Below are 27,864 nucleotides of genomic sequence, written 5' to 3'. Positions count from 1 at the left end.
ATTGCATGCGCATGCAGCGCTGAAAATGGAGCATTTAGAAGCTCAGCTGCTTACGTTTCAAGTCAGCAACTCCTCAAGTAAAACAGCTGGAGGGGAATCGGCTGTGCTGGGTGATTGAGATGAGTTAGAAAGCAGGAAATAAAGGACAGGATAGAATAGGGGCAAATGGGTGGGGCCAGCTGATCGTGGGAGCTACCAGTTCACCTGAACCTGTCCGAACCGGCTGAATACTACCTCTGATGTGCAGAATATAAGCCTAAATGTTACTGCTATTGCTATCCAATGGATGTCATTTCAAGGATAATTTCTCCCTGTTCTGAAAGCTGAAAGCTTGAAGGTGAAAGCTGAGTCTGTAAGATAAGCTGATAAAGGGTGGGTTTTTTTGGTCTACAAAATCAAAAGGTTGTTTCTATATTTTTCTTCTTTTTCTCATCCTTTTTCCTCTAGTGCTTCTACGTCTCATTCGGATCATTCAGCACATACCAAATCAGCTTCGGTCATTTCCTCCGATTCTATCTCCACTTCTACCGAAAACTTTTCTCCTGATTTAAGGGTAAGCACTGGAGTTGACCAATGCCTTAGCAGAGGCCTGGGGTGAATATGGTATACTATGTACAATTCAATTCAGCCATCAATAGACACATAGACATTAAGAACATCTATAGACCATGCAGGAAGGGACTCAGTGGCTCAGCGGCTAAGTCGATCAGAAAGGTCGGCAGTTTGGGGGTTCGAATCCCTAGCGCCACATAACGAAGTGAGCTCCCGTTGCTTGTCCCAGCTTCTGCCAACTTAGCAGTTCGAAAGCATATTAAAAAATGCAAGTAGAAAAATAGGAACCACTTTTGGTGGGAAGGTAACAACGTTCCTTGCGCCTTCAGTGTTTAGTCATGCCAGCCAAATGACCACGGAGACGTCTTCAGACAGCGCTGGCTCTTCGGCTTTGAGACTGAGATGAGCACTGCCCCCTAGAGTCAGGAACGACTAGCACGCATATGTGAGGGGAACCTTTACCATTACCTTTATAGACTATGCAAAAGATACTATCAACCAGCCCAAAAGAGAAAAAGACTAAAGCACTTCTCCACCAGTGATCCCATCACCCAGATCAGCATAGATTAACGCCATCTGATTAATGTCAGACCAACAATCAAGTAAACAATATCCCTTCAACAACCTGCCAAAGAGCCATCAGTAAACAGCCCAATCAAAGAATCTCTAAGACTGTCCCCCACCCACAGAGGCAGGCAAAAGTCACTAGAATATAAACTGACAGCAAACTGCACTCCTTACTAGCAGTGATGATGTTACCTAGTTAGGATAATGAAATGTCTGAAAAAAAATCTTAAAAATCATCAAGGCCTCTCATATGTCTGCATATTGTTGAAAGAAATATCCTCCTGGGTTTGGCTCCCAAGTGGGGAAAAAGACACTGGAGACATGGAGGCTGCTTGGAAAGATGGTTTAATGGTGGACAGGACCACATGGCTTGAGTCCTGAACAGAAAAGGTGATCACATGCTTCAATGTTGGTGGAGAAGAAGAGAAGGAAGGACTGAGATGCTGAAACCCTGGTTTTATGCCCTCTATGGCCTTTGATCTTGAACTTGTATTCTGATTGGTTGTCAGACTCCCATGGAGCCATGCAGGGGCGACTCTCTAGGCTGCGTTTTGAATCCAGGTTTGGTTGAGTTCTCAGATGCCATGTGGCCAGTTGGATAAAGGGCCAATATTATCATGCCTTAATCCCATCCCCCTGGAACTGAAGGGGAGAACTCTTTATTATGTAAAGGGATGGCTTGGCCCATTGACAAAGTGGGTGGAGGCAGGAAGCTAAAGGGAGCTATTCTCTCTTTAAACATGTTTCTTCCTTTTCACATCCAGGGAAATGTAATATTCTGCCTTTTCAATATTTCCTAGGATATTTCACTTTTCCTGGGAGGGGGCTGGGTGATAACTTCCTACAATATAAAGTACACACTAAATGAAGGGTATTCATTCAACCTAAATTCAGAAAAGTCCTCTTCTAATAGCATTTTTAATGTGCGAGGAATGTTTCTATTTCACTTTGTTTTTTTGATGGTCAAATACATGTTGAGGTCAGCATGTATTTGTCCATTATAGAATCTATAGGAGGGTTCCTATTGCCTTTTTTTCTTTTAACGATTTTATTTTCCAAATTCATGGTTTAGCCTTTCCTCTGGGATGCAACTTTTCTAGTAGTTTTCCACCCAGTTACCAACACGGTCCAATCCTGCTTGTCTTTAGGGAAAATTGCCAAATTCACCAGATGCTGCCCTATGCTATCACTGATACTATTATATGTTTATGTCAGTGTTCACATCCTCAGTGCTCCTTGGCCCCTGAGGAAAATATAACTGCTTTTCCATGAACACTTCCTGTTATGTTTTGACCTGGCACTTAGGAATAGGAAATGAATGCCACATTAGTTGAATCCGCAGCTGATCCTTTTGTTAGCTTTGGACTTTGTGTGTGTTACATGTTGAGACCATGTGATGTAACTTTTATGCAAAACCCGTTTATATTGTATGGTCTATGATTGAATGTAAAAGCAAGCAAGCTATTATAGTGGAAACAAATATTTCTTTATAATACAAGATATTCTTACTAAAATTTATTCTGTTGCTTATAATTAGTGATTGATGTGGTTCAGCCTATGTATAAATTATTCCCACAAATAAGTAAAATTTGCCATTCTCTTTTTCAGATAGATGTAGATTGATGATGGATGGATGGATGGATGGATGGATGGATGGATGGACGGACGGATGGTGTTCTGACCTAGGCTTTCCAAGAGCATGAAGCAAACTCCTTGTCTTCAAACAAAAACCCCTTTTATTAATTTATTGTGAATTCTGCTCATTCATATCCAGCAAAGTCTTTCAAGGGAGGATTTACAGACATAGACCTTATCTGGCTTAGAGAGCTGCCAGGCCGATATCTGCAACACCTGGCAAGGAGAGTCACGAACCAATTAAGTGAACTAATTGTCTCCTGCAAACTCCATTCCCCTTTTGCTCCTCTTTTATTTCCTCTGGGAGGGGCCATTCATTTTCCACCTGTGGCCTTACTCCCAAGTCAACTCCTGTTCTTTAGCTGTTCCCTTCGTCTGGCAACTCTGCACATGCGCACACTGGGCACAAGCTCCAGCTGTTCGTCTGCCTCACTGATGTCTGACTCTGAAGGCAGCTGGTAACTGGCATACGGCTCTGGCCCCCTGTCTGCCTCCGATGCAGAGCCCTCATCAGAGCCTCCCCCAGACTCCAGGACTGGCCCAGGTTCCTCCCCAACCTCCTCACTGTCCGAATCTGCTGCCAGCTGTGCTGGTGGGCCACAACAGATGGATGAATGGGTGGGTGGGTGGACAGAGGGGACGGAGAGGGGAAGAGAGAGAGAGAGAGAGAGAGAGAGAGAGAGAGAGAGAGAGAGAGAGAGAGAAATGATTACATTATCACCTACTACCTTAAAATGCTATTATAAGTTGCTTTGGAATTTTCCATCCAGCTGTATTACTTTGGGGTAAAAAAAAAATCTAAGCTACAAGAGAAGACAGTTCAGATTTCATGTCAATGTCTGAATCCAATTTGTTGAGCTTTGTTCCAATGCTTTTTCTAGACAAAACCAATAATGGTCCTAAATAATGAACTTGTGAAAGTGAGAAAGACAAAATAAATCCATTTGTACCCATCTACCTACTTAAACCTACTGTTCTGCATTCTAATGTAGAAGAAAGCCAGTTTGGAGAAGGGGCTGAAGGGCTGGACTAGAAACCAGGAGACCAGGAATTCTAGTCTTGGTGATGGTGAGACTGGGATTTAAATGTTGACTTTTATATTGCTTCTTAAGGGTTCTTCAGAAGATCCTGACCTTGTAGAGATAGAAACTTGTGAGCAGTGGCTCCTCCTAGAGTTCCAGAAATCAATTAGGAAGTTGTTGCTACTTATAGTAAGAATCTCATGGATCTGCTCTAAAGTTAGAGCAGGTTCTCTCTCTGATTCCAGAGTAAGTAGTCGAGTGACAGATTCAAAGGGAGGGGGAAAAAGTGGCCATTTGAGGGAACTCAATTTTTTATAAAAAACTTTTGATGTCCAGTTGCTGATTGATGAATGTGGTTTGCCGGTTTGCTGCCCTCAATTTGTTGGCATTGTTCATCTAACTTTGAACAAACTTAACTTGTTCAAGGTCTTTGCTGCCAACTAATGGTCATCTGGATTTTTTGAACCCTAGATTTTTAATTTTGTTTCTGATGATGAGATGCTCTTTTATCCCAAGCAGGGACAACTACATGCTTATGACACCTCACATTTGCACATTGCCATGGATTAAAGATAAAGGTAGAGGTTCCCCTCGCACATATGTGCTAGTTGTTCCCAACTCTTGGGGGCAATGCTCATCTCCGTTTCAAAGAGCTGTCCGAAAACGTCATATGGCCGGCATGACTAAATGCTGAAGGTGCATAGAACACTGTTATCTTCCCACCAAAGGTGGTCCCTATTTTTCTACTTGCATTTTTTGCATGCTTTCAAACTGCTAGGTTAGCAGAAGCCGGGACAAGTAACGGGAGCTCACTCCGTTACGCAGCGCTAGGGATTCGAACCGCTGAACTGCCGACCTCTCTGATCAACAAGCTCAGCCTCTTAGCCACTGAGACATCGCGTTCCTTGATTACTTAAAGAATATTGGCCATTGATTACTTAAAGAATAGTGTTATTTTCTTTTTCATTTTGCCTTGACTAGGTTTTAGAATGTGTGTGTTTGGTATTTTTTTAAAAAAAAAATTACATTGAATGTGTTTTTAACGTCTGCATGAAAAGTGATAGCATGAGTTTTTACAAAAATAAATGTTGCAAAAATAGCACAGCAAAAACCTGCACCAGAATTTGCAGGAGTTTCTCTCTCTTTTTGGATATTATGGTAAATATCCTTGAAAGCAGCGTGAAGGGCATGTAGGAATTTCTACTTGCATCAGCACCCCTAAAACTGGCAAGCAGACTTCATACACCCAGTCTTCTTTTCCCTTTATTTTTTATTTTTTATTTTTAAAAAAAGACATATCCACGCTCATAAACCCTCCGGTTCCTTTTCCCCGTCCTCGCCGTTCACCAATTGCCTTCCGAAGCAAAAGAATTTAGCTTATTTAGCAAGATCCTCTTTTAGTTTTGTCCTTCCTCTGTCTTCTTTTTATAGCTCTCTCTCGTCGTAGACTTGTCAAAGACCAGGTTACAGTCTATTGATTTAGTGCAAATTAGATCAGGGAAAAATTTAAATTTAGTGCACATTAGATCGGGGGGGGGGGGGAAACAAGCCTCGTTCAATCTTTTGTCTCTGAGACAAGGAAAATAGAAGTGTCTAGAGAGTGAGTTGGTGTTTCAAAAGGCAGGCACAGAAAAAGAAGTTATCTCAGAATTAGTCAAGGTCCTTGAGTATTTGCATAGGTGCCCATCTTGGAGCAAGAATGCTCTCCTGCAATTATCTCTGGTTGTCATTTGAGAAGACCCCGATTTGAAGAGTACAAGCTGGTGGCCTTGGAGTGACCTTCTGAGGAGAGATCCATTATTTCCTCTTTGAGGCTGTCGTGTTCTTTCTTATTGTGACTTAGCTACAATTCTCACTCTTCCTTTGGCAAAGTGCGTGTGGGCAAGGGGTTGTGTTCTTCTATCATCACACGACAAATCTAACTTTTGCCAAAAGCCTGCAGTTTGTCTTGGGGTCCGTACAAAAATGAATTCCTCTTTCCTCGCTTGGATTTTTTCAGAGATGCGAGGTATAACTCACCCCTAATTTAATTTAACCCTAATTCATTAACACCCATAGATTGATCTGTAAAAACAATCGGCCCTAAAAAAATCAGCAAGTGTTTCCAGATTGCAGCGTAAGTCTTTTTTTTAAAAAAAAGAAAAAAATGTTTAAAGAGTAAAGTTTGCAATGATTTTTCTCAATGGTCTGCTAATTTGTAGGAAGTAAACACAGGTCTACTTCACTGCGCCGGAAATTCAATCCCTTTTCTTTTTCTTTACTTTTTTCTTTTTGCATTTCTTTTCTTTTTTTTTCAATATAAACTTACATATTTTATGGACAGTGCATTGACTGGGTGCAAGTCTTTTTTTAAACAATAGTAATACAAATAAATATGCATAGTTCTAATCTTCCAACTTCAACAATATTAGTCTCTTTTCATAATCCTTTATCATTTTCCCATTAATTCATTTAAACACGAATAATATTTCTTTGCACCCTGTATTTATTATCCCTACTAAATACTATCATTTAATATGTTAAGAATTACTCATTATTCCATCATAACTTCAATATTCCAAATGTGTAGTATTACTAATAATGCCAGATATTAACAATATTTAATCAATCCCAGGAGTGTGTTTCAAAATCCCCATAATTTCTAGTCCTTACTATTTTAAATTCACAATATACTTTAATACACTATTAATATTATTAATACAATTTCATTGCCTAATTCTAAATTCCCACCTACTAATCTTAGCTTATTTGGGTTGTAGTAAGTACGTATTGTCTATTAGCGTATATACTACTATTTTGTCTATATATTTTTGCCTATATATTTTTCCATTTTATTACTTATCCATCATCTCCTAACCTCTTTAAAATTCTATCCTTTATTAACTTTTGACGGTCTCTCTTCTTGATGCGATGCATTTTTCTAACTGGTAAAGTGGAGGGAGTGCAAATTATGATTTGAAGTTTAAAAAGAAGAAAAGTTATTTTTTAAATTAAGTTGATTCCTGAAGGTGATTTTTTTGTCCAAAGGAGAAGTTGAGCAAATTGGAAATAGCAAGGGGAAAGATGATACAAAGTTGGTTCGCGAGAATCACTGGACAATTGATGCTGTCTAGCAGACCTTTATTTTATATCTCTACATGCTGTTCTTACACAAAGAGCAAGTGGTGGCACTCAACATACTAACCAAAACATCATATCCTCTACACCAGGGGTGTCCAAACTTGGCAACTTTAAGACTTGTGGACTTCAACTCTCAGAATTCCCCAGCCAGCTCTGGGGATTTTATTTTTTAATATGGTAAATATTGATAAATATAACCCATACAAACAAAAGCTCTTGGGGGGTGTCCTTGGTAATTTTTAAAAATAGAAAGGGATTCTGAGACTTTAAAAAAAAAAACAATTTTAAGAAACAATGACTAAGAGCAGTGTTTCTCTACCTTGGTAATTTGAAGATGGGTGGACTTCTAGTCCCAGAATTTCCCAGCCAGAATAGCTGGCTGGGGAATTCTGGAAGTTGAAGTCCACAAGTCTTAAAGTTCCCAAGTTTGGACACCCCTGGCTTAGGTTATTCTTTACATATGGGGCGAGAAAGTTTCAAACTCTTGAACTTTTTAAGTATTGAAGCTGAGTGCACCTGATGTTGTGTTTCTGTTTTAGATACTCAGAGAATCTAATAAATTAGCTGAAATGGAAGAGCCCCCTTTGCTACCAGGAGAAACTATTAAGGACATGGGTAAGTGCAGCTATTCGTATTTTCTTCATCAAAGTAAATTGCAAGAGCCGTGGAAAGTAGTCGACCACAATTGAGCCCCAAATTTCCATTGCTAAGCAAGACAGTTGTTAAGTGAGTTTTGCCCCATTGTACAGGCTTCCTGGCTATAGTTGTTAAGTGAATCATTGCGGTCGTTAAGCTAGTAACATGGATGTTATGTGAATTGGGTTTCCCATTGACTTTGCTTGTCAGAAGGTCGCAAAAGGTGATTACCTGACCCCGGGAGACTGCAACCATCATAAGTACATGCCAGTTGCCAAAGGATGCTGCAACGGTCATAAGTGTGAAAAATTGTCACAAGTCCCTCTTTTTAGTGCTGTTGTAACTTTAAATGCTCAGTAAGTGAGCTGTTGTAAGTCGAGGATTACCTGTATAAGTGTGCATGTATAAAAAGTAAGTGCAAGTAGTCCTCAACTTACAACCATTCATTCAGTGACTGAAGTTACAGCGGCACTGAAAAAAGAGATTTATAGCCATTTTTCACATTTATGACTGTTGCAGTAGCCATACAAGTCACATGATCCTTAGGTATAATCAGATACCATAGATGATAGCTAGCTAGATAGACAGACAGACAGACAGACAGACAGACAGACAGACAGACAGACAGATAGATGATAGATAGATAGACCGACCAGGTAGGTAGGTATGTGTGCCAGAGGTGGCACGCAGAGCCCTCTCTGTGAGCATGCACAATGTCGCCAGCTGCTCTTCTGGTTTCTGGCCAGCTGGTCTTTTGACCAGAGGTGGGATTCAAATTTTTTTACTAGTGGTTCTGTGGGTGTGGCGTGGCTTGGTGGGCATGGCTTGGTGGGCCCGGCAGGGGAAGGATACTGTAAAATCTCCATTCCCTCCCCACTCCAGGAGAAGGATACTGCAAAATCTCCATTCCCTCCCCACTCCAGGGGAAGGATACTGCAAAATCTCCATTTCCCCCCCACTCCAGGGGAAGGATACTGTAAAATCTCCATTCCCTCTCCACTCCAGGGGAAGGATACTGTAAAATCTCCATTCCCTCCCCACTCCAGGGGAAGGATACTGAAAATCTCCATTCCCTCCCACTCCTCTCCAGGGGAAGGATACTGCAAAATCTCCATTCCCTCCCACTCCTCTCCAGGGGAAGGATACTGTAAAATCTCCTTTCCCACCCCACTCCAGGGGAAGGATACTGTAAAATCTCCATTCCCACTCCTCTCCAGGGGAAGGATACTGTAAAATCTCCATTCCCTCTCCACTCCAGGGGAAGGATACTGTAAAATCTCCATTCCCTCCCCACTCCAGGAGAAGGATACTGCAAAATCTCCATTCCCTCCCCACTCCAGGGGAAGGATACTGTAAAATCTCCATTCCCTCCCCACTCCAGGAGAAGGATACTGCAAAATCTCCATTCCCTCCCCACTCCAGGGGAAGGATACTGCAAAATCTCCATTCCCTCCCCACTCCAGGGGAAGGATACTGTAAAATCTCCTTTCCCACCCCACTCCAGGGGAAGGATACTGTAAAATCTCCTTTCCCACCCCACTCCAGGGGAAGGATACTGTAAAATCTCCATTCCCACTCCTCTCCAGGGGAAGGATACTGTAAAATCTCCATTCCCTCTCCACTCCAGGGCAAGGATACTGTAAAATCTCCATTCCCTCTCCACTCCAGGGGAAGGATACTGCAAAATCTCCATTCCCTCCCCACTCCAGGAGAAGGATACTGCAAAATCTCCATTCCCTCCCCACTCCAGGGGAAGGATACTGCAAAATCTCCATTCCCTCCCCACTCCAGGGGAAGGATACTGTAAAATCTCCTTTCCCACCCCACTCCAGGGGAAGGATACTGTAAAATCTCCATTCCCTCTCCACTCCAGGGGAAGGATACTGTAAAATCTCCATTCCCTCCCCACTCCAGGAGAAGGATACTGCAAAATCTCCATTCCCTCCCCACTCCAGGGGAAGGATACTGTAAAATCTCCTTTCCCACCCCACTCCAGGGCAAGGATACTGTAAAATCTCCATTCCCTCTCCACTCCAGGGGAAGGATACTGTAAAATCTCCATTCCCTCCCCACTCCAGGGGAAGGATACTGTAAAATCTCCATTCCCTCCCCACTCCAGGGGAAGGATACTGAAAATCTCCATTCCCTCCCACTCCAGGGGAAGGATACTGTAAAATCTCCACTCCCATCCCACTCCAGGGGAAGGATACTGTAAAATCTCCTTTCCCACCCCACTCCAGAGGAAGGATATTGTAAAATCTCCATTCCCACTCCTCTCCAGGGGAAGGATACTGTAAAATCTCCATTCCCTCCCCACTCCAGGGGAAGGATACTGTAAAATCCCCATTCCTTCCCGATCAGCTGGGACTCGGGAGGCAGAGAATAGATGGGGGCGGGGCCAGTGGTCTTTACCGGTTCTCTGAACTACTCAAAATTTCTGCTAGCGGTTCTCCAGAAGTGATCACAACCTGTTGAATACCACCTCTGGTCTTGGCCTAAGGAGTGTAGGATAACTAGGGTAGAACTAGAAAACTGGCAAAACAAATGAAACGGGGTAGCTGGGCCGGTGTGTGAGACGAATTCCTGCCAGAAATACTTGGCTTCAAGTCTTTGTTTATATGAATCCAGCTTCTAGCTGCGCATGGGGCTCATTAAAATAACTTTGCGGGAAAGTTTAAAGGTTAAGCATTTTGTCAGAGATTCCAGGGGAAATAATGTCAAACTGCGTGTCTCTCTCATTCTCAAATCTGTCCATAAAATAATCACGTCAGGCCATATTTATTTGTTCCTGCCACAAAGTTTGAAATCCTTTGTCCTTCTCCCACATATTTCTCCATGTACAAGACTGCAGAAGTAGTGAGAAGGAATTCTTTTTGTTTTCTTCTCCAGAAGGCATAAATCCAGAATTACCCTTTCACCTTAAAAAAAACAGGAGGGGGGCGGGAGAGATATTTTAAACCTTACGGCAATGGTTCCCTGGGGAAATATTTATAATACTTCTAATTTCTTTCCTAGCAAAAGATGTTACTCATATCTGCCCGTTTACCGGAGGTATTCGAGGAACTTTGACAGTTACAAATTACAGACTGTATTTTAAAAGCATGGAAAGGGTAAGGCTTAACACATTGCTTTTTTTTTTTTAACTTTTTCCTTGTTTTTGATAGATACTCTATTTGAAGGGAGGGCACAACTCAGTATGTGCTTTGTGAGCCATGATGGAATCTTCTGCCTTTCGAAGTGGAGTTGAAAAATCTCACATTCTTATATATTAAGCAATTACACAATAGAGCCGTCAACATGAAATAATCAGAATTGAAATTTTTATTGCACAACAAATACTTAGATGCAGCATTTCTTTTTATCTAACACTAGCTGATAACCTGGCATTGCCCAGATATTTATATGTCCTAATCCTGTATTAAATAGGAAAAGCCCTGATTTTGTTGAAAATGTCTGGGCCAAACATAATTTATAATGTTGGGTTTTCCCCCTTATCAGCGGGAGCCCCCCTGTGGAGCATTATCATGGCAACTCCACTGCGCTGTACAGTAGAAGCCATTTTAAGGCACAACAGGCTGTATCTTAACATAACACCTCCCCCCCAAGGGGTGTTAGGGGTGCCTTTTCCTCACAGTATTTGTTTCCAGAGAGTAAGTCATCTGTGTACCAAGTTTGGCTGAAATTGAGGTGTTCCAGAGTTATGCTGGAATACAAACACACACACACACATACACGCACACACACACACACGCACACACACACAGAGTGGGGGGGAGAGAGATTATTCTGAATTTTGGATGAAAATGTCAAGCAATTTAATGCTTGTATTATCAACATCCTATATTTTAATTAATTTTGATAGAATATTTCTTCCACTTTATTTCCAATATTATAACGCAATGTTTCTCAACTTGGTGACTTAAAGATGGGTGGACTTCAAATCCCAGAATTCCCCAGCCAGCTATTCTGGCTGGGAAATTCTGGGACTAGAAGTCCACCCATCTTCAAATTACCAAGGTAGAGAAACACTGCTCTTAGTCATTGTTTCTTAAATTTTTTTTTTTTTTTAAGTCTCAGAATCCCTTTCTATTTTTAAAAATTACCAAGGACACCCCCCAAGAGCTTTTGTTTGTATGGGTTATATTTATCAATATTTACCATATTAAAAATTAAAATCGATGCATTCTCCGCCTCTACGTGTCTATGGAGATTCTCAATCATCTGGATTTATCGTTGTCCCAAAGGTGCTTTTTCCAAAAGGCAATCGGACTGTCTTGATTTTTTTTTCTTTGAAAACATTTTGCTTCTCATCCAAGAAGCTTCTTCAGAACTGAAGTGTTCTGACCCAGGCTTCCTTAAAAAGCATGAAGCAGAGTCTGGGTCCTGGCAAAACCTCTTTTATTTACAGGACTGTGAACTCCTTTCATTCACTGTCAGCAAGGCTTGGCAAAGAGTCTGTCAGAGGAATATTTATCAACACGAACCTTATCTCGCTTGGAGAGCTGCCAGATAACTAGTTTCCAAACGCAGGACAAGGCAAAATTTGGCACAGAGTCTCTTATAGTCACAAACAGAACTTTCCACTCTTGAAACGACCAAAGGAAAGAATTGTTTCCTGAAAAAACCCACTCCCCGTTTTGTTTCCTATGGGAAGGACCAATCACCTCCAAGGTGTGACTTTACTCCCAAGTCGACCCCGCTTTCTTAGTTGTTCTTGTCTTCTGGCAGCTCTGCACATGAACACACTGGGAACAGGCTCCAGCTGCTCCTCTGCCTCACTGCTGTATGGCTCCCTCTCTGCCTCTGATGCAGAGCCCTCGTCTGAGCTTTCCTCAGCCTCCAGGACTGGCCCATATTCCTCCCCAATCTCCTCACTGTCTGACTCTGATGCTAGCCTTGTTGGCCGCCGGCAGGCGACAACGTGGAGAAGAAAAAAACCAAGAAAGTCCAGTTGTCTTTTGAGAAAAGCACTTTGGGACACTCTTTGCCGCTACCTTTTATCCTGGCTGTTTGATGGGATTTTAATATTGGGTTATTTTTCAAGCTAGGTTGGCAAATAATTTTGATTTTGAGGACTGCAGCGAGAGCCCTGGGGATCCTAGGACCATACTTTAAGAAACGCTGCCCTAAGTTAACTAAATAATAGAACGTCAAATGATTTTTAACTGATATTGTATAAATATTATTCTACTGAAACAATATAATGTGTCAGCATTTACAACTGCATAATGAAAAGGAGGGAGAGAAAAACTCACCTGTGAAAACACTGGAGTGACATTGCCAGTAGATAAATGTAGGCTAAATGAACCAGGACTTGTATTGGATATTCATCAACTTCAAATATTCATTAGGACTATAAAGCACTTTAGATTCGGTCTCCAAAGAGCAAGTCTGTTATTTCTTGCACAGTGATGGCAAAATTTATGATTGCCATAAGAAGGAGCAAAGCAAAGCTGTAATATTCACGTTTCCATACCGTGCATAGAACAAAAACCAACTTTAAAATTTACATTTTCTCATAACTTGTATTTTTATAGAGAATGGCAGGGGTGGGATTCAAATAATTTAACAACCGGTTCTCTGCTCCAATGACCAGCTGGGTAGGCATGGCTTAGTGGTCATATGACTTGGTGGGTGTGGCCAACAACATCACTCATGTCGATGGGCGCTTCGCCTTAGCTGTTACAATGTAGTAAGGGTTAACCGGAGATGCAGTTTCTGTAAGCAGTGCAATAAAGATTAGGCTAGAAACAACACCAGAATGTTCCCTTCCTGCCTTCCTTACAGGATTAGCCCTGTAAAGTGGAAAAAAAGAAAAGGAAACTTCTTCCAACAACCGGTTCTCCAAACTGCTTAGAAAGTTAACAACTGGTTCTCTTGAATAGGTGCAAACTGGCTGAATCCAACCACTGGACAAGGTCATGCGATGACATGTAACCAAGGGAAATACATTTTGTGCTGAATAGTCATTTAAGTGTTGGATTAAGCCTGGGAAGACCCAATTTTATCCACTCTTAGTTGTGTAAATTTTCTGAGTGATTTTGGCCAGTTTTTCTCTCTCAAGCCACCATATTTCACAGGGAGCTTGTTTTGGTGGCAAAATGAAAACAGATTCAATGTGGTTTGTGGTTTGACTTCTCTGAGGAATGGTGAAACTTAAAGGTAATAAGGATGTATATAGTATCTAATGCAGGGGTGTCAAACAGGGTGCTTAGATCTGGTCCAGCCACTCTGGAAACAGTGAAGGACTAGCCCACAGTGCCTCTGCCAGCGAAAATGGAGCTCCATTTTCGCTGGCAGAGGGTTGCAGGAGACTGTCACAGCTGAAAGCGGAGCTTGGGAGCCCATTTTCTCTGGCAGAGCGCTCGGGCCGCCACTGGCACCCCAACACGAGTGATGGTGAGCAGGCCACGCCCATCCTGGCCACGCCCCACACCCTCCCGGAAGTCAAACACAACCCTCAATGAAATTGAGTTTGATACTCCTGATCTAATGCATTAATCTTAAAGGTATCCTCAGCTTTCTGAATGTGTTCGTAAGTTTATTGCATAGCTAAGTATCAAAAAATCAAACCCTTAGCTCTGTTAGCTCCGTCTTACAATAATTCAGTAGTTTGGATGCTTTATTAATAAATTTCCATTTTTTCCAGAACCCTCCATTTGTTCTAGATGGCCCTCTTGGAGTGATTAACAGAGTAGAGAAAATTGGAGGAGCTTCCAGTCGGGGTGAAAATTCATATGGCCTAGAAATTGTGTGCAAGGTAAACTGGTTTATCAAGAATGAGAAGATACTGAGTTCATGATCCATATAGCATGTAATGGGTATGGCTTATAACGTTCTTAATGGGCTCCAGTAAAGCATGTTGTCAGAAAATTCATATAATCATAAAATGTAAGGGTTGTAAATGACTCTGAAGATCATTTAATCCAACCTCCTGTCCAGTTGAAGAGTGGACTACTCTGGTTTTACGTTTTAAGGTATAATAATTTTAGATGAATTTAAACATTTTTTGAGTCTGGAGGCCACTGTTGCCTACATTCATGATCGAATGAAAAGCTAAATTTAAATTAGAGATTAGTGGGGAATAAAAGTCATGCCTTTTTCCCATCCAAGTTTGTGGCTTCCTTGAAAACTACCGCATTTTTCAGAGTATAATTTGCACCACGATTTTGAAGAGGTAAAAAGGTTTTTGCACTCTGCAGACCTCCCAAACTTTCTGCAGGCCTCATTTTTTATGAAAAACGGGGCATGCAGAGAGTTTGAGAGCAAATAATGGCCCGTTTTTCGCAAAAACGGCCCTGTTTTTTGCCAAAAAAGGGCATGGATAGCTTTTAGGAGGCTTGTAGAGTGCTCCGGGGTAGGGGCGAAAATGAGCAAAAAAGAGTCCATTTTTCACTTGTTTTTGCCCTCCCCAGCCCCCAGGAGCACTTTCTCAGACTCTGCATATCCATTTTTGGGAAGGGAGCAGGGTTTCAGGAGGCCCAAAATGCTGTACTCAGTGTATAAGATGCATCCAGATTTTCACCCTCTTTTGGGGGGGGGGGGGAAAGGTGCATCTTACACTCCAAAAAATATGGTACTTCATGGACACCAGATTAAAAATCCCAAATCAAAGCGACTTGTGGTTTTTACCTCTTACAAAATAATTTTCCTCCTCTCCACAATATGACATGGGAGGAATTCGGCAACAACTGATAAAGTAATTTCTCAGCAAATGAATTTGTATGGGGTGCTAATGGGCTTCTGGTACGATCTCATTTTTTCCCTACATTTTGTAGGATGTCCGGAATCTTCGGTTCGCTCATAGACCTGAAGGTCGCACAAGAAGAGCCATATTTGAGAACTTGACAAAGTATGCATTTCCAATGTCCAATCACTTGGTGAGTATTTGTTGCTAACTTCTTCTTTTCCAAGATATCCAGGTAGTCCTCGACTTACAACCACAATTGAACCCAAATGACCATGAGAATACTACAACAATTCCAATATCTCAGGGGTTGCCACAAAGAAGAGGGAGTCAAACTATTCTCCAAGGCACCTGAGGGTAGAACAAGAAGCAATGGGTGGAAACTAATCAAGGAGAGAAGCATCTTAGAACTGAGGAGAAACTTCCTGATAGTTAGAACAATTAATCAGTGGAACAGAAGTTGCCTCCAGAAGTTGTGAATGCCCCAACACTGGAAGTCTTTAGGAAGATGTTGGATAGCCATCTGTCTGAAACGGTATAGGGTTTCCTGCCTAGGCAGGGGGTTGGACTAGAGGACCTCCAAGGTCCCTTCCAACACTGCTATTGTATTGTATTGTAATTGTAGGTGTGAAAAACAGTCATGTCACTTTTTTCAGTGCCATTGTAACTTCAAATGGTTTCTAAACGAATGACTGTATGTCGAGGACCGTGATTATAAGCAGGGATGGGCTTCAAAATTTTTAGCAAATTTAGTTTTATTTAGTTCTCTGCCTGGTTACTGGGTGGACATGGCCATATTGGCCATGGCCTAGTTGGCCTCTTGTTCAACGGCCGGGGTGTGTGTGTGTGTTTATTGCCTTCCCTGGGCTCCAGAGGCTTCCCTCAAGCCTCTAGGAAGGCAAAAACGGCCTCCCCAGGCTCCAGAAGCCCTCTGGAGGCCAGAAACGGGCCCATTTCTGGCCTTCTCAAACTTCCAGTAGGCCTGTTTTTCACCCTCTCCAAGCCTCCGTGCACGCCCTGCACTTACCTGCATCCAAAATGGGCCGCGTGGGGACTCCTGGGAGGGACGGGGTGGGCAGGGCCAGCCAGGAATGGGACTTAGGGGTTCTCTGAACTTCACAGAATCTTAGCTAGAGATTCTCCCGAACCCCTGCGAACCCCCAGCAGCCCCCCCCCGATTATAAGATAAAAATGCAGGAAAGTGAAGGTATGTTGATTTTGGTGGGGGTTATTGGCTTCTTGAAGTCAGTCTAAAAGCAAGGCTGTAATCCTTTCATGTTGCAAAAGAGGGAGACTCAGGGTTGAATCAGAATGTTCAAATATTTTTTATTTCCCCATAAATGCTGGGATTAGTCACTTTTCCCCTAATTGATGGGGGGGGGGGATATGTGTGCCAAACATTCCTTTCTTTTAAAAACAGTCTGAAAGGGTAAAGAAACCTTTGGATTGAGTTCAAGCCCTTGATGACCTGAGGGAAATATCCATGAGGTCTTCTCGGGCAACAATACTGAAGTTTTGCCACTATCTTCTTCCAGGATGGTTTTTTTTTTTCAACTTCCCTTTCTAGCCTACAGCTCTAAGATTTCCTACTGATCTCGGGTCAAAATACAAATTTGATTCGGCTTGTCTTTTTAAGATCAGTCAAGGTTGGGTGTGCTCTACTACTATAAGAACAATATCTCAAAGGTGCTTTTGCAGAAGGCAACTGGACTGGTTTTTTTCCCTTGAAGAAGAAAATGTTCTCATCCAAGAAACTTCATCAGTGATATACAGTAGCTTCAGTGTACTCCTTGAAAGTGCACAGTAAACAGGAGTTAAAGAGAGTTCAAAATTTCTCCACATACCGTATTTTCTGCTCCATAAGATGCACCTGACCATAAGATGCACTCCCGTTTTTGGCCTTTGCGTGCCCCGTTTTTGGCCTCTGCGCACCCCGTTTTTGATCCCATGTGCCCTGTTTTCAGCCTCCACAAGCCCCATTTTTAGCCTCCACGTGCCCCGTTTTCACCTCCACGTAGCCCTCATTTAGCCTCTGCGCACTCCATTTTTGATCCCATGTGCCCTGCTTTCAGCCTCCACCCACCCCTTTTTTGGCCGCCACATGCCCCGTTTTTTGCCTCCACGTGGCCCATTTTCAGCCTCCATTTGTCCCGTTTTCAGCCTTCTTCGCAGAGGCCAAAAACAGGACGTGCAGAGGCCGAAAATTGGATGTGCAGAGGCTGAAAATCATCCTTCCATGCATTCACTTTGACTTGAAAACGTGCCTAAATAGGGCAGCATAGAGTCAGGGCGGGCCAACCTGCGATTTTCACTACCGGTTCGAGTGAACCGGTCTGAACCGGCTGAATACCACCTCTGGTTGAGACCTGTGATACTCTTTAATTCGTGAGTTTTTACGGTCAAGAATATTCTTTGCAGAATCCTCCTCCTGACGAAGCAAAAGAGAAAGGGGACAGTGAAGATTTATGTGCCATGGCATGCATTAAAACTTAGGGAGGGGTTGTGCCTTATTCATCCTTGCGCACTAATCTAAATGGGAACAGTTGATTGTTCCCCAATTATAGATCCCACAATTAGCATTAAGTTCCATGTCACTCTAAACCAGCGGTTCTCAAATAGTGGGGCGCGCCCCCCTGGGGGGGCGCGAGGCTCCGTAAAGAGGGGCGCGAAGGCTCCCTTTCCATCTGGGTGCAACGGCGGCGGCGTGAGCGAGGCATAATATATCCCGCCTGGAAGTGGCAGCACTTCGGGCTGTGGATTTTCATTGGAGCCGCGGGCTGGAGCTGTGCAAGAAGCTTGCTCGGGCAGGGGTGGGAGGGAGGGAAGCATGGCTGTCCCAGGCTTCCCTCCCTCCCCCCCCCCCAGCCCAAGCAGACTTTTTGCACAGCTCCAGCCCGCGGCTCTGATGAGTCTCTGAGCAGTCCCCAGCGCTGCCACTTCAAGCCGGGATATATTCTGCCATGCCCTCGGCGGCATCTTTATGCAGGTAGCTCGCCTCCCCGCCAGCAGCTCCACCGCCAGCATTCCGTCTGGAAGCGGAAGCGCAACAGCCGCTGTTGGGGAAGGGACAAAGGGGCGGCGGTCGCCCGATCTTGCCACCACCACCCCTTCGCCCCTGGTAACACCGACTGTTGTGCTGCTGCTTCCAGCTGGGATGCTGGAGGAGCTGCTGGCAGGGAGGGAGGGAAGAAAGGGAGGAGGGAGTAAGGATAGACAAGCAAGAGGGAAAGAGGAAAGAAGGCAAGCAGGCAGGAAGGAGGCAGAAGGAAGGAGGGAAGAATGGAACTGGAAGGGAGGCAGGGAAGGAGGGAGGGAGAAAGGAAGGATAGGAGGATAGGGAAAGAGGAAAGAAGGCAGGCAGGCAGGGGGAAAGAGGAAGGAGGGAACTGGAAGGGAGGCAGGAAGGAAGGGAGGGTGGAAGGAAGGATAGACAAGTAAGAGGGAAAGAGGAAAGGAAGCATGTGACTACGGTGGGAGACAAGGAAAGACCGGTGTGCTATGTTATGCAGAGGTGTACTTATAACAATTTTATAGACAAATTATACTATTTACAGTCGCGCGGGGGGCGCGAAATGTTTTCTTCTTCCTAGGGGGGGCATGACAGAAAATAATTGAGAAGCACTGCTCTAAACAAAACAAAACGCCATCTGGAGACCATCACTTACACAGACGGCAATCCTGTGCAAAACTAAGAAAGTGAAATGCAGTCCTATAATGCTGCTTTGAAAAACGGCTCTTATTAAGTTTCACCTTAAGAACCGTCTATTTCTTCCCTACCAGTTTCTTGGCACTTTCATAGATCAGAAAATAAAGGAATGTGGGGAAACATATATTGATCTGCTTACTGTAACAGATGTACGTTCTGGAGCTCTCTGCCTTTCTTTTGTGCTTTTATTAAGGTACACAAACAAAAAAGGCTGCATGAAAATAAGATCTCTTTGGATAATAAGCCCAATTGGGCTTTTGAGCGCATGTGCTAAAAGAAGCCCTCCCCCGAAAATAAGCCCTCTCCAAAAATATTGCAACACAGCCGCAAGCCGTGAGGTGACCACACTCCCCGCTTCCTGCATCTCGAAAATAATAAGACCTCCCCGAAAATAAAGCCAAATGCTTATTTCGAGGGTCAAAAGAAAAAAAGACCCTGTCTTATTTTCGGGAAAACACAGTAGTTATTTGAAATTACATATAAAAATGGAACATGCATTGCTAAAGAATCTCTCCCTTTTTTAAGCCTCTGTTCGCATTTGAGTATAAAGAAGTTTTCCCAGAAAACGGCTGGAACATTTATGATCCAATTCTGGAGTACAGAAGACAGGTGAGTCTCACTCTTCCGCCTCTGATTTTCAGGTTTTGCTGAAAATCAGCAAAACTACCTTATTGCAAACTTGCTGGCTGGAAGAACTTCTATTGCGGGGTTTGAGAATTCTGGGAGTTGAAGTTCACACATCTTAAAGCAGCTAAGGTTGAGAAACCTTGGTCTAGTGGGGTAATCAAATAAAAGCAATTCCCACGTAAGTGTGTCTGGGCCAGATTAATCTCTAAATCATAGCATATCACGTGGTTATCCAGGAAAAACTGCAGCAACGATGCTGTATTTGCAAAATGACTAGCACTGCAGAGGACGTGAAACATTTTTGTGGATCAAAAAATAAAATAAAAGGCCACCTTGTATATTTACAAAGCAATCTGCTGTCTTTATAGCAGAAGATGATTCCCCCCCTACCCCCTCCCTTCTCTTCTCCCCTCTCTCTTCTCATTTCTCTCCTCCCCTCCCTTCTCCTCTCTCCTCGCATTTCTCTCCTCCCCTCCCTTCTCCTCTCTCCTCTCACTTCTCCCTTCTTCTCTTCTCCTCTCTCCTCTCACTTCCCTCCTCCCCTCCCTTCTCCTCTCTCCTCTCACTTCTCCCCTCTTCTCTTCTCCCCTCTCTCCTCTCATTTCTCTCCTCCCCTCCCTTCTCCTCTCTCCTCTCACTTCTCCCCTCTTCTCTTCTCCCCTCTGTCCTCTCATTTCTCTCCTCCCCTCCCTTCTCCTCTCTCCTCTCACTTCTCCCCTCTTTTCTCCTCCCCTCTGTCCTCTCATTTCTCTCCTCCCCTCCCTTCTCCTCTCTCCTCTCACTTCTCCCCTCTTCTCTCCTCCCCTCTCTCCTCTCATTTCTCTCCTCCCCTCCCTTCTCCTCTCTCCTCTCACTTCTCCCCTCTCTCCTCGCATTTCTCTCTTCCCCTCTCTCCTCTCACTTCTCCCCTCTTCTCTTCTCCCCTCTCTCCTCTCATTTCTCTCCTCCCCTCCCTTCTCCTCTCTCCTCTCACTTCTCCCCTCTTCTCTCCTCCCCTCTCTCCTCTCACTTCTCCCCTCTTCTCTCCTCCCCTCTCTCCACACACTTCTCCCCTCTTCTCTCTTCCCTTCTCCCCTTTCTCCTCTCATCTCCGCCTTCTCCTCTCATTGCTCCCTTCCCCTATGAAAATCTGAAAAGCTTCTCTTTCCTATGAAGGGCATTCCTAATGAAAGCTGGAGAATGACTAGCCTCAATGAGCAATATGAGCTTTGTGATACCTATCCTGCCCTTCTGGTAGTTCCAGCCAATATTCCAGATGAGGAGTTGAAGAAAGTGGCTGCGTTCCGGTCAAGGGGCCGTTTACCTGTAAGTCCGACACTAGCAGTATGTCTTCTTCTGGTGTCTCCCAATGGGTTGGGCTGCATCCTTCACCAAGTGGATTTTTGGTGTGTGTGTGTGTGAAGATCAGTAAGAATCCTTTTACAATTTATGGACCTCATCCATCCTAGCAGCAGGAATGCTTCAGACTGCAGTTGCTGAGATTTGATACAGAATAGTTAAATGCAGAGCCAGGATATTCAGTTATCTTCTTGATCCACTCTTGGGTTTTTTTCCCCTTTCTTGTCTTCTACCAGGTTCTATCATGGATTCATCCAGAAAGCCAAGCCACCATCACTCGTTGCAGCCAACCAATGGTTGGCGTCAGTGGCAAGAGGAGCAAAGAAGATGAAAAGTATCTTCAGGCCATCATGGATTCCAATGCCCAGTCCCACAAAATACTCATCTTTGATGCCAGGCCAAGTGTGAACGCCGTCGCAAACAAGGTTGGGCGGTCATACCTTTTGCAACACGTATTTCAGCCCTAGCAGTTTCTAGTCCTGATAGTCCTTGACTTACAACTGCAGTTGAGGCCAACATTTCTGCGACGAAGTGAGATATTTGCTAAGTAAATTTTGCTCCGTTTTATGACCTTTCTTGCCACCCTGGTTAAGTGAATCACTGCAATTGTTAAATTAGTAGCAGTGTTGTCCCAAAGGTGCTTTTTCAAGAAGCAACTGGACTTTCTGGTTTTTCTTTGAAGGCGTTTCGCTTCTCCCATCCGAGAAGCTTCTTCAGCTCTGGCTGCATGGTGGGGAATGGAAGGATGTATATTCCTTGCAGACAGCTGGTCATTTGCATCCTTCTAGCGAGTTGTTAAGGTCACCTGGGGGTTTATCTGTGTCATCAAGATCACCTGAGTGGTACAAATGGGTGAGGAGCCTTGTGTAGTCTGGAGAGAGATGATGTTGCATCCCTCCTCCTCTATTGAGAGAGGGCTTTCCAATTTTGACATAGATGGCCTCTTTGATCCCTCTTTCAAACCAGCGGTCCTCTCTGTCCAAAATGTGGACTTTGCTGTCTTCAAAAGAGTGGCCTTTGTATTTTAAATGCAGATGGACCGCTGAATCTAGCCCTGATGGGTTTGTTCTCCTACGTTGTGCCATGCGTTTATGAAATGGTTGTTTTGTTTCCCCTAATGACCTGAATGACTGAGAATATCCATAGACAGCAGGGTTCTTTAATGCATGGTTCTTAAATGAATCTGGCTTCCTCCATTGACTTTGCTTGTCAGAAGGTCGTCAAAAGGTAAATCACATGACCCAGTGACACTGCAACCGACATAAATACATGCTGGTTGCCAAACATCCGGATTTTGATCTTGTGACCATGGGATGCGGCAACAGTCGTCAGTGTGAAAAGCAGTCATAAGTCACTCTTTTCAGTGCTGTTGTAACTTCAAATGGCCACTAAATGAATGGTTGTTAAGTTGAGGACTACCTCTACTCTGCTTCTCCCCGACTTGAAGTAACACCCTCAACTAGATAGGATTCAAAGAACAGGATCTTGTTTCAGTCTTCGCAACTGTGGCAGGAGGCGGTGTAGCCAGTGATGTAGAGTTTGCAGTTCTGAAACCGCTCAGGGGTGTCATTGAGGGCCGCATGAGGGTTGTGTTTGACCTCGGGGGGCCAGTGGGGGGGTCCTGTTCGACATCACTCAAGTCGGGGGCGTCTGTGATAGCCCAAGTACTCTGCCAGCGAAAACAAGCTCCGTTTTTGGCTGCGACGGCCTCCTGCAACACTCCGCCAGGAAAAAAAAAGAGCCTGAGAGAGTCGCGATTGGTCAGAGTTCGTTGCAGAAAAATCAAATCCAGAAAGCACACACAGAGAACTGATTCAGCTGGATTCATTGACTTCTCTATATGCATAAGAATAGATGAATAAATGTACAATGCCAACAGGTGGTTCTTCCAAGTAAACACGAGGCAGGAGAGTCACAGGCAAACCCAAGCAGTTAGTTTCATATCAGCAGACAAGCCCAGAGAGACTGCTAGGTTATTTCTCAGAGCAGCAGACTGCTTTACAGACAAAGAGAACCTCCTCTGTATAGGGCAGTTAAGCTAAGCCTAAGCCACGCCCAGGCTCCGAGCCGTCTAGCCTGGCTCTCAGTCACCAAATAGTTCTCATTGGCTGACCTTGTTACCATGTCTCTGCCACTCATGAATATTCTAACACAGTTGGTCCTCCTGAACTCCGTTTTCACTAGCAGAGGGAATGCGGGTCAGTCCTTCCCTGCTTCCAGGGCAGCCCCATGGGCCAGATCTAAGCACCCCACGGACCAGATCCAGCCACCGTGGCCTTGGGTTTGGCACCCCTGTCTTAGCAGAGCCCCCAACGGCCCCATATTCACTGTCTTTGCAGGCGAAAGGAGGAGGCTATGAAAGCGAGGACGCCTATCAGAATGCGGAATTGGTTTTCCTGGACATCCATAATATCCACGTCATGAGAGAATCGCTGAGGAAACTGAAAGAGATTATATATCCTAACATAGAAGAGACACACTGGCTGTCGAATTTGGAATCCACTCATTGGCTGGAGCATATCAAGGTCAGTTGATGGGTATTCTGTGTCTGTCTGTATTAGGCTGCAGGGACCATTGGAGATGGGCGCCCTAGAAACGCCATAAAATAAATAAAATGCATTGTGATTGTGTGTCATCAGCATGGATCCATAGCAGCCGTTCCTACTGGTAAATATTTTCTACTCTCCAGGAGCAGAGTCTGCATTTCATGCTTGTTGGCTGCAGTGATAGAGAATTTTCCCATTGTAAACTTTCCCTTGTCCCAAAGGTGTTTTTTTTCTAGAGGCAACTTGAGTTTCAGCTAGAAAGTCTAGTTGCCTCTTTGAAAAAAAAAAGCACCTTTGGGACAACCTTTGGATGACTGAGAATCTCCATGGACATTTAAACTTGGAGGCTGAGCGCCAAAGAATGGAGGCCTTTGAACTCTGGTGCTGGAGAAGACTCCTGCGAGTCCCTTGGACTGCAAGGCGATCCAACCAGTCAATCCTAGAGGAGATCAACCCTGACTGCTCTTTAGAAGCCAGATCCTGAAGCTCAAATGCTTTGGCCGCCTACTTTTATTTATTCATTTATCAGATTAAATAGATATGTAGTACCTTGCTCAATAGTAGTAACTGTGAGAGGGATCTTGGAGTCCTAGTGGACAACTATTTAAATATGAGCCAGCAGTGTGCAGCAGCTGCCAAAAAAGCCAACACAGTTCTAGGCTGCATCAACAGAGGGATAGAATCAAGAGCATGTGAAGTGTTAATACCACTTTATAATGCCTTGGTAAGGCCACACTTGGAATACTGCATTCAGTTCTGGTCGCCACGATGTAAAAAAGACATTGAGACTCTAGAAAGAGTGCAGAGAAGAGCACAAACATAATTAAGGGACCTATTCTGTTCTATTCTAACCTAATATTCTATATGACTCTGGGCAGTGTACAATAGAACAAAAATAAATCTATTAAACACTAATAAAAAGAAAACCAAGGAAAAATAGACCAACATCCTACACACAATCTATTAAAACAAAACTGCACTATAGATAGTATGTACCATGTTTTCTCGAATTCGGCTTTACATTGTTACAATTTCTGGTAACTTGATTTGCATATTTGCATTGGAAGACTTTGAAATTCCCATGAACCTGAGAAGTGCCCATAGGTGGAAAACGGTCACCACCAAATGTTCTTGAACTACAATTGCCAGACAGGATCCCTGTTGGTGAAGCATCTTGAGCCAAGGTCAAACTTGCATTGTCATGGCGGTGTCATGTGACGTATTGGGACTTTTTCCCCCTTCGCTAAACCGGGCATGGCCAGCGCATGATGCATCCGGACTGCGGGCCGCGAGTTTGACAGTCTTGATCTTGAGGATGGCTTTACTGTATCTCTAACTTTTTTAAGACATCTGTAGATGTTGTTTTAGTGTGTTAAGATGACTTAAGCTTATTATATATGAATCTGATTGAGCATACCTGTGTTTCCCCGAAAATAAGACAGGGTCTTATTTTCTTTTGACACCCCCCCCCCAAAAAAAATAAGTGCTTGGCCTTATTTTTGGGAAAGTCTTATTATTTTTGAGGTGAAGGAGGTGGCGAGCGTGGTCACCTCATGGCTGCTGTTGTGTTGCAATATTTTTTGGGAGGGCTTATTTTAGCACATGCGCTCAAAAGCCCAAGTGGGCTTATTATCCGAGGAAGTCTTATTTTAGGGGAAATGGTATTACATTTGTTAAATCCCATTATTCAATTAAAATGCACCAACAAGAAAGAGAAAGTTTTCTTTATTAGAAGCTTCTTTAACAGCAATCATTGGAGCTGTTTGACATGGCAATGTTTATTTATTTACTGTATTTATTTATTAAACTTGTATGTTGTCTTTCTCACCAGAGGTCATTCAGGGCAGCTTACAGTCATTGAATAAAATGCCGTATAAAACATCAGAACAATAAACCCAGATCTTAACTTTGAAAATTAAATTAAAAATTCAATTGTGTCAATATAGCCAATGAATGACTGAGGATTGGAGCTAAAATGTTTTACAGCTGTAGCTTCTGTCAACCTGTTCTAGCAAAGGCAATGTGACCTGAGATGATTAGCAGGGAGAGAGTTTTATTAATGTTTACACAGGTTCCATCAAGCAAATTCATGATATTCGCTGATTGGCAAAGGTATTTTGCATGACAAAGAATGCAGGGAGCTAAACAGCTACAAGTGAAAACTTACAGATGAACTGATTTATCTTTCCTTTTCTTTGTCCTTTATTTTCCACATGACTCATTTCTTTGCCCTTTGCATCTACGTGACCGGCTCTCCTTTCTAATAGAACTGATTTATATTTCTGTACAAGAAATATACAGTTGGGACAATCTCATAAAATTAGGACGGATAGTGACCTCATATCACACTGTCTTTGCTAGAATAGGTTGACGGAAACTTCAATTGTAAAACATTTTCGCTTGAGTCCTTAGTCATTCATTGGCTATGTTCACACACAATGATTGAACTTAGACTTGACAATGCATTTTCACAATTTGCAAATCTTGGTTTTAACATTGTTGGTTCTCCTTTTTTTTTAAAAAAAAAAAAAGATGAGTATATTGTGCTGATTCTGTTTAGTACTTTAAGATTCAACATACCATGTAAAGCCAAAACGGGGGGATACCATAACTAGGAAAGCCATTATCTTATATAATTTAACTTAGCTATGGTTTTGTTAGAGCCCTTCCAGGGATGCAATGGATAGATTCTTCTATCCAACCCCAATGGCATAAACTAGAAATTGCTACCAGTGAAACTAACAGCCTTGTATTTTAGCCGATATGATCCAAAATATTTAAGTGGCAAAGAAATATGGTACCTTTTCTGATTTATTTTATGATGAAGCATGAGCAAAATACAGTGTGGTGTGGGTTAAAATAATGTGTACCAGTATGTAAGCCTTAGCAAATTAATTTGGATATATTCTATGGAATATAACAGAACTTTGGGAATAGAAAGTGGTTGCCTTCTTTCTGAATGCATGCATTAATATGAAGGAAGTGAAAAACATGTTGAAATATCCCTTGCTGGGTTTTTTTCCATGGTGCTCCCATCATGCAAAGATTTTAGCTTGGGCCTTTTTAAAGTGAAGGTGATGGATGGAGCCCAATTGTTCTCAAGTCTACTTCCATTGGGGATAAACAGCACAATCACATAATGCTTTTTTAAAAATTATTATTATTATTATTATTATTATTATTACTATTATTATTATTATTATTATTATTATTATTATTGCATCAACAGAATTGTATCACAGCGGCCAGTTGTTTCGCCGGATTTGGCATTAATTACTAGTCGGGCCCCACCCAGGGGCCTAGGACGTCGTAACGTATTTTCGTAATATGTGTGCGGATCCAAGCAGTGCGGCCTTTTGCATTTGACTGATGGTGATTTTGTCAATTTTTAACTGTTTTAAATGTAATTCCAGTGCTTTTGGAATAGCACCCAGTGTGCCGATTACCACTGGAATTACCACTGCTGGTCTGTGCCATAATCGTTGGATTTCGATTTTTAAGTCCTGGTATTTTGCGATTTTTTCATATTCCTTCTCGGCGACCCTGCTATCACCTGGTATTGCGATGTCTATGATTGTAACCTTACTTTTCTCAACCAGTGTGATGTCTGGTGTATTATGCGCCAGTATTTTATCCGTCTGTATGCGAAAATCCCACAAGATCTTGACCATCTGACCCTCGACGACTTTTTCAGGCCTATGCTCCCACCAGTTTGTTGCTGTTTTAATATTATAATTTTTGCACAAATTCCAGTGGATCATTTGTGCCACTGAATTGTGCCACATTTTATAGTCAGTCTGCGCGATTTTTTTACAGCAGCTGAGTATGTGGTCAACAGTTTCATCAGCCTCTTTGCAAAGTCTACATTTGGCATCATCAGAGGATTTTTCGATTTTGGCCTTAATAGTTGTTTATTATTATTATTATTATTATTATTATTATTATTATTATTATTATTATTATTATTATTATTATTATTATTATTATTATTATTATTATTATTTCACTCAGCTGATTCTCGCTGGAGCTCTTCGGATTGCTGACAAGGTGGAATCAGGGAAGACCTCAGTAATTGTACATTGCAGTGATGGTTGGGATCGTACCGCTCAGCTCACCTCTCTGGCCATGCTGATGTTGGACGGCTATTACAGGACAATACGGGGCTTCCAAGTGCTGATAGAGAAAGAATGGCTAAGTTTCGGGCACAGATTCCAGCTGGTGAGTGTGGGGTTTTTTTTTAGTAGAGCATCAATGGATTTTGAAACTCAGTTCTTTAACAATAGTAACAGCAGAGAAAGAGGATAATATTTTTTCTGCCTTAAATCAGTTTCCAGAAAATCCAGAATAAGGAATTTTTGGTGCACTGATTCAGAGTTAGTATTTTGTTGAATTCTTGTGTTGGACATAGGCCGTTTTCTCTGTTCAGAA

At 43.0% G+C, this 27,864-nt stretch overlaps 1 protein-coding gene across 1 annotated transcript in view; it reads left to right on the top strand.

Moving 5' to 3' along the window:
- The window catches only part of MTMR2 (myotubularin related protein 2), a 47,848-nt gene that overhangs the window by 13,249 nt on the left and 6,735 nt on the right, over positions 1-27,864 (top strand). The window contains exons 2-11 of the mRNA XM_081950704.1: positions 448-553; positions 7,436-7,511; positions 10,548-10,642; positions 14,182-14,292; positions 15,311-15,412; positions 19,451-19,534; positions 20,708-20,857; positions 21,127-21,315; positions 23,230-23,415; positions 27,448-27,654. Coding sequence (XP_081806830.1) covers positions 448-553; positions 7,436-7,511; positions 10,548-10,642; positions 14,182-14,292; positions 15,311-15,412; positions 19,451-19,534; positions 20,708-20,857; positions 21,127-21,315; positions 23,230-23,415; positions 27,448-27,654 — 1,306 coding nt within the window. The remainder of the gene's footprint in view (positions 1-447; positions 554-7,435; positions 7,512-10,547; positions 10,643-14,181; positions 14,293-15,310; positions 15,413-19,450; positions 19,535-20,707; positions 20,858-21,126; positions 21,316-23,229; positions 23,416-27,447; positions 27,655-27,864) is intronic.

This window comes from Natrix helvetica (assembly GCF_964273705.1).
Source record: "Natrix helvetica genome assembly, chromosome: 4".
Lineage (NCBI taxonomy): Eukaryota > Metazoa > Chordata > Lepidosauria > Squamata > Natricidae > Natrix > Natrix helvetica.
This window is presented reverse-complemented; position numbering and strand designations above follow the sequence as displayed.